The sequence below is a fragment of the Dreissena polymorpha genome, chromosome 7, assembly GCF_020536995.1.
Source record: "Dreissena polymorpha isolate Duluth1 chromosome 7, UMN_Dpol_1.0, whole genome shotgun sequence".
Classification (NCBI taxonomy): Eukaryota; Metazoa; Mollusca; class Bivalvia; order Myida; family Dreissenidae; genus Dreissena; species Dreissena polymorpha.
The window spans coordinates 20,686,478-20,705,365 of record NC_068361.1 but is presented as its reverse complement, the minus strand read 5'-3'; the positions used below and the strand labels follow the sequence as shown (position 1 = coordinate 20,705,365).

The window sequence follows — 18,888 nt, the reverse complement described above, 5'->3', positions numbered from 1 at the left end:
TCCGCCTAAAATTTATTTCGGGGAGCATAATAACAAGAGCTAGTCACCATAGGATGACTTATGCCTCTATAAACGCTTGATAGAAGTTATGAGCTTTTTTTCGAAACCTAAACGCAGATTTCGAAACCTAAACACGGACCCTTAGTTCAAGGTCACAGGGGTCAAAATTTGTGTGTGTATGGAAAGGTCTTATGCATATACACATGCATACCAAATATGAAAGGTTATATCTCAAGGGACATAGAAGTAATGAGCATTTTTCGAAACCTAAACGCAGATTTCGAAAACCTAAACTCGGACCCTAAGTTCAACGTCAAGGTAACAGGGGTCAAAATTTGTGTGCGTATGGAAAGGCCTTGTCCATATACACATGCAGACCAAATATGAAGGTTATATCTCAAGGGACATAGATGTTATGAGCATTTTTCGAAACCTAAACACAGACTTTAGAAACCTAAACGCGGACCCTAAGTTCAACGTCAAGGTCACAGAGGTCAAAATTTGTGTGCGTATGGAAAGGCCTTGTCCATATACACATGCATACCAAATATGAAGGTTACATCTCAAGGGACATAGAAGTTATGAGCATTTTTCGAAACCTAAACGCAAAGTGTGACGAATGACGGGCAGACGGACGGACAGTCAGATCACTATATATGCTCTCCTTCCGGGGGCATAAAAAGACACTGTAGTTGCCAAATAAAAAAATTTCTCCCTTAAAAGCTTACTGCTTCCCTTGGCTAAAATTTGATCAGTCCAAGGCCTGTTTCTTTCTTTAAAATCAACAGTATTGAAAGAATTTCACAATTCATCAGTATGTCATGTAGGTAGACCCACATACCACAAAGTAGCTCTATATCTGAAAGGGTTGCATATAAAACCTCAAGAAAACTAGTGCCGATAGGACAGACGGAAGGACAGTCCGACTGCAATATGCCAACCTATCTGGGGCATAAAAAGTGAAAAAAGCCACCAGATTGACATTGTGAAAAAAATTAGTTGACCCCTGGATTGTAAAAAGTAATGCAAATAATTCAATTTTGGGAATATATTTATAACATTGGTGTTCTTAAACTCTCTAAACACTCTGGACTAACAAAGAAAACAATAAAAAAATAAATTCGTATATCTTATGAACATATTCACAATATTTTTATCAGAACTTCAAAAAGGCCGCTCTCTGAACTGAAATGTTTAACAAGGCTGCAAAAACATCTTGCCAAACAGTCAAGTCATTCAGTGTACAGTTATTCAAACAAGAAATGTGTTTGTAAGAAACACTGTGTCCCCTTCTGCGCCGTTTTACAGATATATATTTGACCTTTGACCTTGACGGATGACCTTGACCTTTAGCACTCAAAATGTGCAGCTCCATGAGATTCACATGCATGCGAAACATCTAGTTGCTATCTTCAATATTGCAAAAGTTATTGCAAATGTTAAAGTTTGACGCAATCAAACAAACAAACAAACCAACAGACAGGGCAAAAACAATATGTCCCCCACTATAGTGGTGGGGGACATAAAAAATACTAATAAATCACTAAAACTTATTTATACTAACACTTAAAACATTAAACAACACAGTGCATGAACAGCGTCAAAGTCCTACACCACGTGCTAATCATGCGTCTCATAAATATGTGCACAGTAGTACACAAGCCAGAAACATACCTAGGGGACTCTGAGTCGACACTGGGGCTGAGGCTACAGGCTTATTTATGAGCGGGATATTGGCTGTGGGAGGCTGTGTGGGTAGTGGTGATAGGTGGTCTGTTGGTGGGGGTGTTGAAACTTGGGTTGGGCTGGCTGTCTTAGAACTTGCTGGTGGCAGCGACTGCTGATGTTTGTATGGAATGCAGTCAATGGGGTTACCCTCGTCTGTAAACATAACATGACTTATGAGGCAGTTTGTTAGTGCTCAAATCTTATATTAAATGCAAGTATCAGAGCTCCCTGTTCTGAAACAGGCGATAGAAGGCATATTGAGATCAACCTTCAGAACATGCCTTGCTCTGGCAAAAAAAGTTAAATGCTTGTGCCTTAGTGTCACAGGCTAATCAGGGACGACTACTTTACTCTTGTATGGAATTGTTCGTGTAACAGAAGTCTCTTTAAATGAGACGCGTTCTGAGAAAACGGGGCTAAATGTATGTGCGTTTAGTGTCATCCCAGATGAGCCTGTGCAGTCCGCACAGGCTAATCAGGGACTACACTTTCCACTTTTATGGTATTTTTCATTTAAAGGAAGTCTCTTCTACACGAAAATCCAAGTTAAGACGGAAAGTGTCAGTCCCTGATTAGCCTGTGTGGGACTGCACAGGCTAATCTGGGACCTCACTTTACGCACATGCATTTAACCCAGTTTTCTCAGAACGCGACTCAAATGAAAATCCTGTCTAGGCAGAAATGCATTAACCCCTTTTTCCAATAGCAATGCTCAATTTTTTAAGTGATTTTTCCGCAGTAAAAGTATATTGACATTCAAACAGAAATCAAACCTTACCTTAAATGATGAAGGTATTCAAAGCAATCAGGATACTAAGAAAATATTGGAACATGACCATACAATTGATTTCTTGTATATAAAAAAGTTGACATACCGATGGGGGTCCACAATTCTGTACACAGTACCGGATGCAGAAGTGGGACTGGCGAAACTTGTGGACAACATGTACATCTCTCCTGTGTAATAATGCATAGCAGATTATAGAAGTCTTACAACAAAATCTGACACTTTTGTTAAAAATCACAGTATATACACTCAATGAATTCATGTACTTTAAGATAAACAGAAACAAGAGATGTATTTGTCAGAAAAACAATGCCCCAATTAACGCCGCTTTGAAACCATAAATTTGACTTTTGACCTTGAAGGATGACTTTGACCTTGACCTTTCACCACTTAAAATATGAAGCTCTATGAGATACACATGCATGCCAAATATCAAGTTGCTATCTTCAATATTTAAAAAGTTATGACCAAACTTAAACAAAGGTTGAAATTTTAGGAAAGAAAAATACAATGATATTTGACTTTGGACCTTGAAGGATGACCTTGACCTTGACTTATCAAATTTTGACCTTCGTTAAAGTTTTGGGACACACACATACAATGAATGACAGACAGACAGACAGACAGACAGACAGGCCAGAAACAATATACCCCTGATCTTTCGATCCGGGGGCATAAAACAAACAGGACCTTGATGGCACTTAAGCGCTCAACTTAGTTCAAAGACAACAATTGCCGAAAATTGGTCTGATCTAGTTTTGGACCAAAATTAAACCTTATTCAAACATGGACTTAATATTGTCAAGATTACACTCTGGCCAAGTTTCATTAACACTGAATTATACATGTGGCAATTAAGTGGATACTTTTTTTTTAAAGATTTGACCTGGTGACCTAGTTTGTAAATGCATGACACCCAGATTCCAACTAAACTTAGTTTTGTTAAGATAAAAATTCTCACCAAGTCTCACTGGGATTGAGTCATAAATGGAGCTAGCTAGAGTGGTTAACAAGGTTTTTCTAGAATTGACCTTGGACCTATTTTATTAATGCTGATGATCAAGATTCAATTACAACCAATATATTGCAAAAATGAACTTTCTGACCATTAGTTTGTAAATACAAGAGACCCAGATTCCAACTTGGCCCAAGTTTTGTCAAGATATCAATAATAACAAAGTCTCACAAAGATTTAATAATAAATTTGGCTTCTAGGGTGGTGCAAATTTTTTTCTTAGATTTGACCTAGTGACCTATATTTTATGCATGTGACTCATATTCAAACTCAAGTTTAAGACAAACTTTCTGACCAAGTGTCATCAAGATTCGATACATAAATAATTTTTCTTTAGAGTTAAAAGGTTGTTCTACTATTTAACCTGGTGACCTCAATTTTTGATACACGTGACCCAGATTAAAACTTTGTCTAGATTTAGTCAATACATTCTTACCATATTTTATTAAGATTAGGTCATAAATGAGGCCTCTACAAAGATGTTTCATGTGACATAGTTTTTGGATGCAAGTGAACCATATTTAAACTTGGCCTAGACATTGTCAAAATAAACATGCTGACCAATTTCATCAAGAGTAAGGCATAAATTAACCCTAGTGTAGTAACAAGGTTTTCTAATATTAGACCTGGTGACCTAGTTTCAAGGAAAAACATGAACCAGATTAGAACCAGACCAGACTAGTTATTGTCCAGATCAACATTCTCGCCAAGTTTCATTAAGATTGGGTGAAAAATGAGGCTTCTAGAGAAGTTACAAACTTAAAGTTGAGGATGCAAACCACACATCAAATTACCCGCACAGCACACCAGATGACGACAACACTTACATAGGATGATGACAAAAGCTCTTTGTTTATAAACTTCTCCGATAATATTTAAAAGCATACCGTCCTCATCCTCCCCAAATGAGATGATGCTGGTTGAGTAGTCGTTGACAAGGGGAGGTCTGCAGTAGTCTGCCCCACACATCTTTATCTCCTTGTTGTGCCAGGTGTTGTTGCCCGGGCGATGCAGCAGACGGAACAACCGACTGGTGAATAACGTGACTTTTTAATGCCATAATTAAATGATTGTTCTCCTCACATTTTAAAAGCTACTATAATAGTAATATTTTTTATGTATGTCATAATACAATGATTTTTTTTTCACATGATAGGAGCTGATAAGATATGCTCCCATTTGATAATCCCAATACACGGCCATATCCCCAAAATGACTTCATCATCTCCTTCCCCCACAAAACAATCTAAGGTATAAAAACAGAAAACGCCCTGTTATCTTTAACTAATTTTAAACTCCATGGATTTAGTTTATTGTGTTTATTTGCCAAAAGTTGCTAAGATTGCCATAGCATTGTTTTATTTAAGCGGTGTTTAAATCATTCTGTTAAAAAAGGTTGATTTGTTGTTGTTTTTTTTACTTTTACTAAAATTGTACTTATGAGTTGGTTAATTTGATTATCTGTATGTTGTTCTCAATTTGAAAAATGGTTTTCATATAACAATAAATGTGTTTGTTGTCAACCATATATTACTTGGTAAAACGTTTATAGCACCATCAGGAAATTACTTGTTTTTCTTACAGTTCCATTATTTAAAAGAGCCATGTCCTTGGAATACTGAACGTGTGCATAAAGTGTCTGTACATGCTAATCAGGGACAACTTTTGCAATATACACTTGGTTCTTGTTAAGGAAAGACTTCCTTTAAATGAAAAATTCCTTTAAACCAGAAAGTGTCATCCCTGATTGGCCTGTGCATACTGCACAGGCTATACTGGGATGACACTTGGCGCACATGCATCAAGCCCAGTATTCCCTGTGCATGCGGCTCACAATGTCCTTACCCACTCATGAAATCTCCGTAGATGTAGAAGCCATTGAGATTGGGGCTCTGACATCCCCTGTAGAAGTGTCCGCCTGTCACTGACTTACCCACACGATGCCCATAGTCATAGATTGGGGCGGTAAGGGTCTCATTGAGGAATGCTGAAAAACAAATTTGTCCTGAAAAGAAGCAGTCCTTTGGGCAAACGAGCATGTGTGTACAGTGTCGTCCATGGGATGACAAAATCTGCCATTGAAAGGATTTCAGCAAAGAAAAGGCCTCCTTTAAACAAAAAAAATCCATTAGAGTGTAGTTCTTTCCCTGATAAACCTGTGCAGACTACACAAGCTAAATTGGCATGACACTTGACGCACAGGCATTAAATCAGTTTTTCCAGAGCTTGCCTAAAATACTTGGGCTATGTGGCCGCCTAGCAACCAGGAGATCATGGGTTCGATCCCCACTGTAGGAGCGTTCTTTAAATCTTCCCCATAGACACCAAATACTGGTCCTAGGCCCAGGGAACTGACTAGACAACATTTCAAATACGCCTTTCTATGCAATCAAGCTAAAATAAATAACTTTATACTAAATACATGGTCTAGACGGTTTTGAAGTGTCTTCAAGCATAAAATGGTAAGGTTTATAACAACATTATATATACAATAATTATTTCTCTTAATAATTAAGCATGCTATGCAAACTCATTTCACTCTTGGGGCTTACAACAATTTCTTTTCATTAAAACATCTTCCGAGAAAACATATTATAAGACATACTTATGCAAAGATGTGTTCCAACTTTATATTGCGAAAAGATTGCTTTACTAACTTATAAGTTACTACGGTATATTAACCCAGAAAATCGTGCTTTAAACAAAATCATGTACAAACTTGTGAAGTAAATGAAGATATTTGAAATTCCTTAAATAAACTTGAAAGTTACAATAACATGTACATGCATTTTGTCAATATTAATACTGAGTGTTTTATTTGATCCTCCACCTATTTTCTGATCATAGAGTGGTTATAGCAAGCTCAATAAAAGTACTCAATCTGTGAATGTTAACCAAAATAAACAGCTAATAAAATAATGCAGTTTGCAGTATATAGTCATATAGTGAAAGAAACCATAACAGAAAATAAGAGCTATGCTTGTGAAATAAAAAGCCCCCTATTGTATAGTCAAGCCGCAAAGCTATTTAAGAGAATATTCCTAAGGATGAATCAGTTAAGAATCAATGGAAAGGAACTACAACACCAACTTGATCTGTATGTAAAGTAGGTAGGTACACACCAAAACCAAGTTCAGTATCTTAAAAGTGTTATCAGGAAAAGTGTTATTTTTAAATAAATTCTTAAGCCCAAGGCCAGTAATCTTCCAAAATAAATGTACCGGAACAAAACTCAAACTTGATAAGTTGAAGGTATACGTAACTTTATAAAATAATCATTGGAACAGAACTTAACTCATCTTTATCTGTGAGTCATGTAGGTAGACTCACATAATATATATCAGGTAAATATCCGCAAGTCCAAGGCCCGTTAATATATGGCAGCGTTAAGGAAAAAACTACAGACCAGAATGTCCTGATGTACAAACGGGGGCTAACAAAAACAACCTGAAACTAAGCAAATATTTATTTTGTTTCTTTGCACCTGATTTACACTTTTTGCAGTAGTCTGCATTGCCTTCCTTGATTTTCCAGCCAAAGTTAGCACCCTTCTCAATAAGATTGATCTCTTCTCGATTACTCTGTCCCACATCACCACAGAGTATTCGACCTTTGCCTTCACCTGAAATCATACGGCATACATCCACTAGTCACATTTATATTTTAAGTTCAACGAACACATGATGAGTACAATTAAAGTGATTTGCCTTCTCAAGGATATGGCCGCAAATGTGTCTGTGCTTTTGTTTTGGCTATCTTTAGTAAGTAAACCTTTCCCGCTCAGAAGCAAAGTGAAAACAGCTGTATGCAACCAGCAATAAACCAGAAGAGAGGCTGAGTACCTAGCACGCTGTAGTTTTTATGATGTTTGCTGCTCAGAAGTATTTACGGGTTTTAAATGAAGCATTAACCGTAATTACTCCAAGTTTTCCGACACTTAAAAATGTATTATTTTTCGTTTCCAAAAATTTAGATTTTAGATAGGGAAAATATTAAAAAATTACAGGTGTCCAAAAATTTAAAGACAAAAATTTAGTGTCTGAAAATCATAATTATATTGAATTAAAAGAAATATATAAATGCACAATAGTTTTATTGTGATTTACTCTTTTTTTATACATTGAAATATATTCAACTTAACAGTTTTGCTAACTCTTGCCTGAAATGATACAGAACAAAAAGGTCACACCATTAAACATACTGCTTCCTTAATAGTACAATATCATTTCAAATACTGTTGGGTGAAATGATTGTTTTCTACCGGTGTAAATGGTTATTTACCCAATTATGTAAATGGTATGGTACATTGCTCTCAGACATTCATATTCCAGGTTTCATTACCTTAATTTACTTGTACAAATCCATGATCGAAGTATCACAAGATGAGTGTAAAAAACTAAATTTTGCAAAAGAGCACTGTAAAATATTCTGTCTGAAAATTTAAATCATTAATGAAATATTTAAATCCGTATGTCTGAAAATTAAGAGGCACAAAAATCATTGTTTTTGCTAACAAATAGGGTGTCTGAAAATTAAGAGCGTTCGAATAATTATGGTAAGTACTTTCTTTTACTAAGAAAGGTTTTCAATTTAATTTGATTTTCTGAGAGAACACGAACAGGTCACAATGATTATTCCATGGTATACCACAAGCCATTTGCATCAATTATCAAAGGCAACTAAATAAAGAAATTCAGGAGAAATAAACGTGTGGATTGCAATATGTTCATCACTTATTTGTACCGATTAACTTTAAGAAATGGTTGTAACAGAAGTATGCTAAAAACTGGAGTAATTTGCGCTTCAGACTAACTCCGAAATATATCAAAAATTCACTTATTTGCAGGAATAAACAAACCTGACACATTAAAATCTTTTATAATCACATACCATAGCAACCAGTATTATTTATGGAACAGTATTGTTTGTAGGTACATATAAGACGAGTTTTTTGTATGTTGTGGAGATTGAGAAAACTTCTTTTTACTTATATACCCTTAATAACTAAGAAGCCCATTATCATTCAAAATCAGAAAATATTCGTTCAATATTTTGAAAAATGAACACATACAAAATCAATATTCCTTAAAGCAATAGCCAAAATTTCAACGGTGGATGTGGTCTGGAAACATAGATTTAACGCGATACAAAATGCTCGTTTTTATTTTTGTTTTACAATATATTCCATGTTTATTTCCCACAACAATGTCAGAACATTTAAGATCTAACGCCAGATTTGCTTCGGGCAGCTTATGAAGCACAATGTAGTTCTCATGAATACGTTGGACTACACTTTCAACTTTTATTGTATTTTCGTTAAAGGAAGACTGTTCTTGACAAACATCCAGTTAAGGCGCAAACTGTCGTCCGTGATATGCCTGTACGAAATGCACATGCTAATCTGGGACGACACTTATGCACACATATTTAAGCCCATTTTTACAAAGCGTGGCCCATACATATTAGCTGTGTTCTTGACAAACAAGGCTTAATGCATGTGCGTAAAGTGTCGTCCCTGGTTAGCTGGTGCAGTCTGCAAAGTGTCGTCCCTGGTTAGTTAGTGCAGTCTAGAAAGTGTCGTCCCTGGTTTGCTAGTGCAGTCTGCAAAGGCTAATCTGTGACAACACTTTACGCACATAAATGAACCCCATTTTTTCAGAGCGCAGTTAATATTAATGTTTTTACGACATGTCCGTCAAACTAAGAATACAATCTTACAAGATGGTTTAAGACATTAGAAATCAAACACTGTTTCAGCTTGCATAACTGTTTTGTATATGCATTTAAAATCACAAAGAAAGCCAATGCAATCAGCTAAGACAATTTAACTTGATTCCAGTATTCAAGATTTTCTAATATACTATCAATATATATATATATATATATATATATATATATATATATATATATATATATATATATATATATATATATTCATGGTATGGTACTTAAACATACTCATGCATATACGTATACAATATATTAATGTTGGTTCTGTTATAAAACAAGAGCACAGCTAACGGGTGCCACTCTAGGCTGCGAAAGCTTGTCAGAATTTTTTTTAAGAGGTCACAGTGACCTTGACCTTTGACCTAGTGACCCAAAAAGAGATGTGTTTGTCAGAAACACAATGCCCCTACTGCGCCGCATTGAAATAACATTTCTATTTATCATATGGCAGGTATAGAAATCATCTCCCTTTAAAGGTTATTGCTTCCCTTGAATTTTGTCCAATCCAACTGGGAGGGGAGGGGTGGGGAGGGCCTCACAGTCATTTTAGACCATATCAGACATCACTGACAACCAAGGCCTGTGGTTTAAAAGAGATCATAGCCAGAGTTGATCATGTATCTATGGACATAAGTCCACAGGTATGTAATGAACATCAAAGAAATTATAATTATATCATAAAAAAAACAAATCAATCATTTCGGTTACAAATATTCAAAATAATAAATCTGTACAGTAACTGTGAAAATAACCTTCAATTCTTGGTAAGAAATATATAATATTAGATTTATAATTATATAAATTACTTCCCTTGAAAATAAATGTCTGTTACAAATCACTATTTTTTGTAGCAAATAATTAAAAGCCACTACCGTGACTGTTGATTCACCACTCAAAATGTGCAGCTCCATGAGATACACATGCATGCCAAATATATTAAGTGGCTCTGTTCAATATTGACTAATTTTCTCCCTTTTTAAAGCTTATTACATGTACTTCCCTTAAATCTGTATTTTTTACCATAGATCGTAAAGGATGACCTAGACCTTTTACCACAATGTGTTTGTCAGAAACACAATCCCGCCTACTGCGCCGCTTTGATTTATTTAACAAAATATATATACCTGGACAGGTCAGATAACTATGTCCATTTAAAGATTATTACTTCCCTTGACTTTGTTTTTTCGATTCTAGACCTTGACGGATGATGTCCACCTTGACATTTTACCACTCAAAATGTGCAGCTCCATGAGATACACATGCATGCCAAATATCAAGGTGCTATCTTCAATATTTAAAAAGTTATGGCCAGTGTTAAGGTTTTAGCACGACGCCTACAGTTGACGGCGGACGACAAGCTGGCTATGACAATAGCTCGGGTTTTCTCCAAAAACAGCCTTGCTAAAAAGGCAAATTACCAGACAAAATAAACAAACAAACATCTCACAGTAAGATCTAATACTCTAACAAATCTTATGCTACAGGATACAACAGGGCTGCTTTAAAGACTGAATATTTCCTGTTGGCACAAAGTATGGCTTCTCTTCATTCAGATAATCGTATTAGCCATTGAGGAAGAGAACTCAATCCATCATTATTAATGAAGTCAACAACTGACAGATGGTGACAGAATATACATCATGTGTATACATGTTAGTGACATGATACAGATCAATCAGTATGTTACATGTGACTGGATACGAGTTCTTAATTGATTGCAGTAAAAATGATTGTACATTAATTGCCTCAATATTCCTAGGATTGTCTTATGATAGAAAACATGGCTAAAAACAAAAGTTTACATCTGGGCCTATAGAAATTACTATGTCAGTGTTTAACACCGATACGATTTTTTCTTTAGTCTTTAAAAAAATCTTTTCGTTAAAAGCAACAAATTATCTGTATTCAAACATTACCTGGTATTCTATTTGGTCTATCATTTTCTGATTATACAAATAACTAAGAAAACAAATGCAAACAAGAAACCGTCGGAGATGGGTGATGCTTCCCAAAGATTTTTTGTCACAATATTGCACTATATATTCAGATAAAAGGAAACTTCTTGAGGGCACAGCAGTTGGAGGAACAATATTTTTTATAGAAAATTTCAAAGGGCAATAAATCTGTGAAAAATCATCCGACCGGAACCCGCTAATAATATGCACATCTCCTCTTGGTATTGAAGCTTCCCATAAAGTTTCATTGAATTCCGGTCATTAGTTGCTGAGAAATAGCCCGGACAAAAGTTGTGCACGGTCGGGCGGACGGACTGACAGACACAGACACGCACGGACAGACGAAGCAACGACTATATGCGTCCCCCAAAATACATTTTTGGGGAGCATAATAAATGGCTGACTTTGCCATAAAAAACCCACATACATCAAATAACATAATCAAAGAGTAAACCAAATGTTTTAATCATTAGCACATGAAAATATTATCCATGCAATGCTACAATAAATCTAAGTTTACTCCATTGAGGTCTATTTCGAAATCGAATGCCATTAATTGATAAATAAAATTGATCAAGAGAAAGCTATATGCATGGCTTTAATTTCATTAAAGAAGAAATGAATAAATTATAATGATAAATATGCTTGTTTCACTGTACCACATTGTACAGCCTTCTGATTAAGATTATGGTTAACCATCAAATTGTAATTGCAAAATTTCACAGTGAGTTTTAATTGTTTTGCTGTGTTAATCAACTATGATACCTGATTGGAGAATGTAAGGTTTTCTAAACATGATTACCATGCAATTACTAGCCCACGGTATACTGCATTTAACTATACTTTACACACACTAAATTTTAAATTAAATCACGCCATGCATGTCATTTGTCATATTAAATCTAGGAACTTCTCATGAAGAGAAGTAATAAGGTAGAAACGAGCAGTGTGATTGGTAAATTCATTTTGTTAGCCCAATGGGGAAAATTAACACATACAAGTCTAATTGGGAAATATAAGCATATGAAACCCAGCAATATGAAAGATTTGAATGAGGAAATAATAGGAATTCACTCAATTAATTCTTCAGATTGGGAACTTTTAGTATTTTTTGTTGCCTTATACTTAATTGCACATACCCATTCACATTATTTCCGTTCACAGGACTCTTTCAAAATTGTTATACTAAAGTTGGTACATAGAACATAGTATAACAAGACTATTACCAAGCAATATATGTCCCCTACCGGCTCCACCATTGTCAGAAATTCCACCATTGTCGGATTTTTTTTTATTTGTTGCCATAGCAACCAGACTTTTTGGCGTAGGAACAAATAGAAATGACGTGCATAATATCCATATTGTCATCTATTTATGTTTCAAGTTTCATGAAAAAATATGGAGAACTTTAAAAGTTATCGCAGGATCCCGAAAAACACCATTTTCAGCAGTATTTCTAGTCTATTTGTTGTTATAGCGACCAGAATGTTTGACGTAGGAACAAAATGAAATGACATGCATAATGTCCATATTGCCTCCTATCCATGTTTCAAGTTTCATGAACAAATAAGAGCTTTTAAAGTTATCCAGAAAAGTGTGACAGACAAACTCACAGACAGACAGACAGACAGACAGACACACACACAGAGCGCAAACCATAAGTCCCCTCCAGTGAAACCGGTAAGTGACAACAAAAAACAAACACAGTAAGTTGATATTCTTATTGAACAATACCTGATCATAATGTGATAGCAATGAAGATTAGGATTTTCTAGTCAAGTTTTGAAAGTAAAAATAAAAGTCTTTCTATCAACATCAATTGAAAATTATAACAGTAAAGGCCTGATTGATTGAACATCACTCATTCTATGTTTGATTGAACATGTTATAGTTACTGTCTGATTAATAAAACTGATATCAAGCAAGGTGCGTGTGGTAAGACACAACACAATAACCCAAAAAAAGCACTCTTTAATTTTGGGACTTTTTTTCGAGGGCTATAGTAATTTTAGAAGTATTCTTCTATAAGGTAAGTGCAATAACTTTATAAACAATGATATACATTGCTGGAATATGATTTAGAATATTTGGGTTTTGTTCTGAGAAATCTGGGCATAATGCATGTGAGTAAAGTTTCGTCCCACATTAGGCTGTGCAGTCCACACAGGCAAATCAGGGATGACACTTTCCACCTAAACTGGATTAATGCAAAGAAGAGACTTTCTGTAAACAAAAAATATCATAAAAGCGGAAAGTGTCGTCCCTGACTAGCCTGTGCAGACTGCACAGGCTAATCTGGGATGACACTTTACGCACATTCATTTAACTCCCTTTTCACAGAACACGGTCCATTTGTAGAACCAAATGTCTTTAATAATTTATAATTTCAGTTGACTCATTATTTTAATACTTTGGTCACATTGTGCTGAAAATATAAAATGTTTCATATGTAAAGCTATTTACACCAAAAAGTCTACTTATCAAGTCCAAATTGCATATTAATACTGTATATTATTTTCAAAAATAAGATTATCTTCAAAAAGTATGTATTACATGGTTGGTAGACATATACCTGTTTGTTTTATAAACACTCTTGAAAATATTCATCAGTATAAAATTTAAAATGTCCCAGGGGACTCATGAAGCGGAAGCAGTAAAATTTATTAAATGAACATCTTCATGTATCTAATAGGACTTAAATGTCGTAAATTTCTAGTTAGTGTACGCTATTTCGTATCAATTACTGAAGTTATCTATTAAAAAATAATATCTGCATTCTTTTTTATTTCCTAATCATCTTATCAATGTAACATTGCTGCTGAATAAATGTTGACTTGAAACAAGGGAATGGACTTTTTTATACACGTATATGTTCAGGGGAAAATGCCTTCAATATGCCCTTAAATATTTCTCATTAATTTGATGTTTATCGGATTCACGCATTTCATAACCTCAAGTAATAAAACAAATGTATTTGATGGTCGACATAGAGAGTTCATGATTCATTTATAGCAAAAAAAGCCCTCTATCCTGTTATAAAAATTGATCTTGAGTAGTTCAGTTAGGTCAAATTGCTTGAAAGTCGTAACACATTTGTGACCATCAACAAGTCATAAAATGTAATTGACTACAAACTTCAAAGAACTGTGGAAGAAAAAAGGTCATAATCTGATCTGTAGACCACAACAGAACACCACCTGTATAATCCATTTATGCCTAGTGGACTCCCCCATCCTTCTAAATTGGATCAATTTATTTCCAAAATTAGGGATGTCTAGTATATTAATTTCTATAATTAAGCATATTTCTTACACAAATTCCTTTAAGCAAACAGCGCAGACCCTGATGAGACGCCGCCTTATGCGGCGTCTCATCTGGGTCTACGCTGTTTGCCAAGGCCTTTTTTCTAGACGCTAGTCATAAATGGGTTAAACCCGGGCTCTTCAGGTTTCAAAGCAGAGTTACAACTGCATGGCTTTTAAATCAAGGCAGTACAAGCGCTCATTATATGTCACCTTACTACGCACGCACCCTTTTACTAAAAATAATCTTCTGCAACTAAACTTTGGCAATGGCATCTGTGTGAGGTTGAACAGACAAATAACTATACGATGTTGTCCGGTAATCTTGCGCAGTTAAGGGTCAATTGGTTAAAAACATGTTCTTTTGAAAATTGACAGCATAATATCTAAATTTATAACGAAAATAATAAGTTCATGTGCTTATTAACACAACATATCTGATTAATTCAGTGAAGAATTGTCTCATTTGATTTCAAAACAAACATGACTCACCTCATTTTCAAACTGTCACAGTGTCCGGTAATCTTGCGCACTTGATTTAATGACCTCATTTAGGCAAAATTGTAGACATACGGTGTCCAAAGAGGGACAATAAACATTCCAGATATTATTCAAAAAATCAGTTTGTAAAACCATTCAAACTTAATTTGGATTTCAAGTGCAGTTTTTTTCAATACAAATCAAGAAATAATATAGTTACTAGTAATAGTGTACAATTATAAAAAAATAAAAATAAAAATATAAAATGATTGATTTCTAGCATTGAAAAAATAGTTTAAACAGGTTTAATTTGATGCCAATCATGCTTACATAGTTTACAGAAAATATCAAAACTAGGCCATGGGGCATTCGGAGATCATACCAAATGTGGTTTGACAGATTGGCGGGAAATGATGACAATGCCATCTGATGCAATTGATTTTCAATGGCCCAAAATACCATAACTGATTGGATATTGTCCAATGTTATGCTAAACTACACGTTGGATTTATGAATTCTTAATTGTATGTATGAAAACGCTTAAGACTACAAGTAATTTGTGAGTCATTTCGAATTTATCGTAAGTAGGTCAGTGCTTACGATACGTGTACAATGTATAGGGATGACGCAACCGGTGTTAAAATGTAATGATAATTTTTTTTGCATGGAATACGTACCTTTTCAATTAGTTAATTCTTAAAAATGTGAAATTCTATCTTTCATCACTAAAGAAACTCATTTTTTGTCTGCGATATTCGCGACTGCGGAGTGCGTAAGATTACCGGACGCGCAAGATTACCGGATTTAACTGTATCTTTAACCCCTGAGGCATCAGGTCAGATATGATCCGAGAGACATGATTGAAAAAACAAGCAGAAAACCACCATCTGCTCAGGTGAGCTTCTAACTAACTCTATTTAGGATGCTCATCAGTTAATGATGCTCATCAGTTAATCTGAATAAAGTGAGGAGGATTTAAACCTCAATAATGGTTGTGAAGAATAAGCGCATAATTATGACATCAACAATTATTATCTATCTGTGATTCTATGTAACATGCTCTGTGCTAATCTTTCTATGGACAAAGAGCACACATTGTTCAGGGGTTTTCAGGGCAATTTTTTGAAAATAATTTGAAATATTTTTTAAACCCAAAAATATTAACACATCATAATTTTTATTTGCATTTACAAAATTGTTTTAACATTTATGAAACTTGAACAACAAAGCATAGAAAGTCTGTACTTTCCAATCAGACTTCTATGTGTTAAAAACGAAATAAATACCACAAAGATATGTTCATGATCACAAGCATAATTTTCAAACAAACAAAAAATCTGCATTAGGAGTGGGTGTGTTTACTTTAGGATCGTGTCAAATTTACTAATTGGGATCGTGTCCTTTTACTTCTGACTAAGGTCCATTCATTGTGGGATCAGGTCTGTTTTCAGCCTTTTCTAAGAAAAAGAAAACCCTGTTGCTGTGCAACTTCTACTAAACTACACAAATAGCAGTCCTGACACCTCGCACTATGCAGTAAAATATAATAATTCATCACATCATCCTAGAATCAAAATAAATTTTCACATTATCATTTTTAGAAGCCAAAATAACTCTCTGTATTATCTAGATGTGTAACTTTTTTATCTATTGCTCTAATTGTTAAATGCCCATGCATCATGAACTTGTTGTTTATTGTCCATTAAACAATGCTCAAATTATTTCTGAACTAAATCACATTGATGATTATTAGCACAATCAGCAAGATAACAATTCAAAGAAATACCTTCAGTAAAATCATACCAACACATCATCACTTTTAAGCCAGAACAGCCAATTGACTGTTTTAGCATATCTGTAGATTCCACCATACGGCTTTCATGGTTCATCTATCACTCGCAATCTGTTCAGGTTTTATGCTTTTTGCTTCTCATCAGAATCTTGGACTTGGAAATAAAGGCTTAAACACTTGATTCTAGAATAAAGGTCTTTATTTAAACTGATTTTCTAAGGGACTACAAACACTTTAAAATGCATATCTAAACAGTTAAGGTTTAACCAAAACCAAGCAAGTACAGAACATTATCTAATCAACAGGAAACATAACAAGGCTAACCTGTGACTGCATCACCACGATCTTTGCCGCAGCGCCAAATGTTCCTTATTCCGTAGGCATAAATCTCTGGAAGACCTTTGATTCCATCAGCAAACGGGTTGTCTGGTGGAATGCTGTACTCCCGTTGTCGAACTATGTCAGCACGGCCCACGTCAATGCGAACAACTTTTCCGAGCAACGAGAACCTGAATATTGAAAAATGCAGCCAGACCAGGCGTTTGAATTAGCATGTTAGACCTACTTATGAATATGTCTGAATAAACAAGAACTTTCACTGATGTTCCTGAAAATTCATAACACAAGAATTATTAAACTGTTTTAGGCCAAAGTTGACCTTTGACCTCAAAATGTGACCTTGACTAAAGTGTTAGGGATAGATAGATATATAGATTAATTCGGCATAGGGACACTGTTGTAACACATGACTAGTTGTCTTTACTTTAAAATTATTAGATATTTGGCAAAATTGCACCATAATAATTAATTTATATTGATTAAACAATTAAAAGAAATAACCTTATTTTCTTAGCATTTCTTTTAACTGTTTTTCGCTAATGGATTAGCTAATGGTATTATCAACATCTTGCAAAATGCAATGAAAATCATGATTCATGCCAATCATGTGATAACAGAATTTGCAAATAAGTTAAAACATTTATCAGATCACTTAAAATATACTATGAACGAAATGTTAAAGATGTTTTTGGTTGTGTATATAATAAAGAAGCCTTCCAAATAAATATAGAACTATAGATTTTAGCAACTGAAAGGTTCCCTTTATTCTCTTATCAGTAAAAACCTCTATAATTATGTCTGTTGACATGAGCAGGATATATGCATATGTGTTACTTCTTTAAAAGTACCTGAAAAGGGCACTCTCCCAATCTGACAAAATTACAAAATTCCTTATACCGTCCGAAAAATTACTGATACCGTCCTAAACATTCCTGATACCGTCCGAAAAAATCCCTACAGGAAAAAAGTTGCATTAATTTCAATCCAAAAGCGCATAAATGCAAGTAAACATCATAAAAACAAAGTCCCCAATTATGTTCATTTTTTCATTATTTTGTCTCAATTGGCCCTGTACCGATACTTGCCTAAACGGCAAGAAAAATCACTGGATTTGTAACAGGAAATAGAGAACGTGACCTACATGTCTTGTCCGGAATTTAGTGGGTCACCCGCTTTCCCACCATCTCCAATAAAAAGGTACATGAAGCCATCATCTCCAAACAGAATCTGAAACAGGAAATATAAGCACGTGCATTACATAATATGAGCTGCATTATGCAAAAACTGGGCTTAATGCACGTGCTAAAGTGTCATTTCAGAATCGCCTGTGCAGGACTGCTCAGGATAATCTGGGATTATACTTTCTGCCTATGCTGGATTTTTGCTTAGAAGAGACTTTCTTTAAACATAATTTTTTAGAAAGCAGAAAGTGTTGTTCCTGATAAACCTGTGCAAACTGCACACTGCATCCCCTGATTTTCTAATTAATTGTTTTATTCATTATTCGGCCACTTGTCCTTTTAAGCAAAAATGCTTTAAACTAAAGTTAGGCACCATACCCATATAACCCTTTTGGATTAAACACTACATGTCTACTGCACATAGTCTCATTAACCTATACATGGAAGCCAAGTGACATGAAAATCCTTCAATGGATGTATGAGAAATGGACTCCACACAAAAATCTTTTGGCCTTAAAATATTTACTTGACCTTGAGCTGGCTTAAGTGACTTATGCTTTCTGCACAAAGTCTCAATGT

The 18,888-nt window shown here is 34.9% G+C and overlaps 1 protein-coding gene across 1 annotated transcript; it reads right to left on the bottom strand.

Annotated features, from left to right (window-relative positions):
• Positions 1-1,871: 1,871 nt before the first annotated feature.
• LOC127839513 (HHIP-like protein 2) lies at positions 1,872-18,405 on the bottom strand. Its single transcript, XM_052367902.1, has 7 exons — positions 18,270-18,405; positions 17,114-17,298; positions 7,015-7,152; positions 5,376-5,517; positions 4,418-4,560; positions 2,604-2,685; positions 1,872-1,881 (listed from the first exon to the last, which is right to left on the bottom strand). Exons 1-7 carry the CDS (start codon positions 18,329-18,331, stop codon positions 1,872-1,874), a joined length of 762 nt encoding a protein of 253 aa, XP_052223862.1. The 5' UTR covers positions 18,332-18,405.
• Between the last annotated feature and the right edge of the window lie 483 nt (positions 18,406-18,888).

What these genes read in the sequence shown, in the direction of transcription:
- LOC127839513 (XM_052367902.1), bottom strand. Translation starts at nt 18,331, where the DNA reads ATGTACCTTTTTATTGGAGATGGTGGGAAAGCGGGTGACCCACTAAAT. An exon ending in TCGTGGTGATGCAGTCACAG is followed by an intron (nt 7,153 to 17,113) that starts GTTAGCCTTGTT and finishes GTATGATTTCAG; the next exon opens with GTGAAGGCAAAGGTCGAATA. An exon ending in CTGCAAAAAGTGTAAATCAG is followed by an intron (nt 5,518 to 7,014) that starts GTGCAAAGAAAC and finishes TTTGTTTTTCAG; the next exon opens with CATTCCTCAATGAGACCCTT.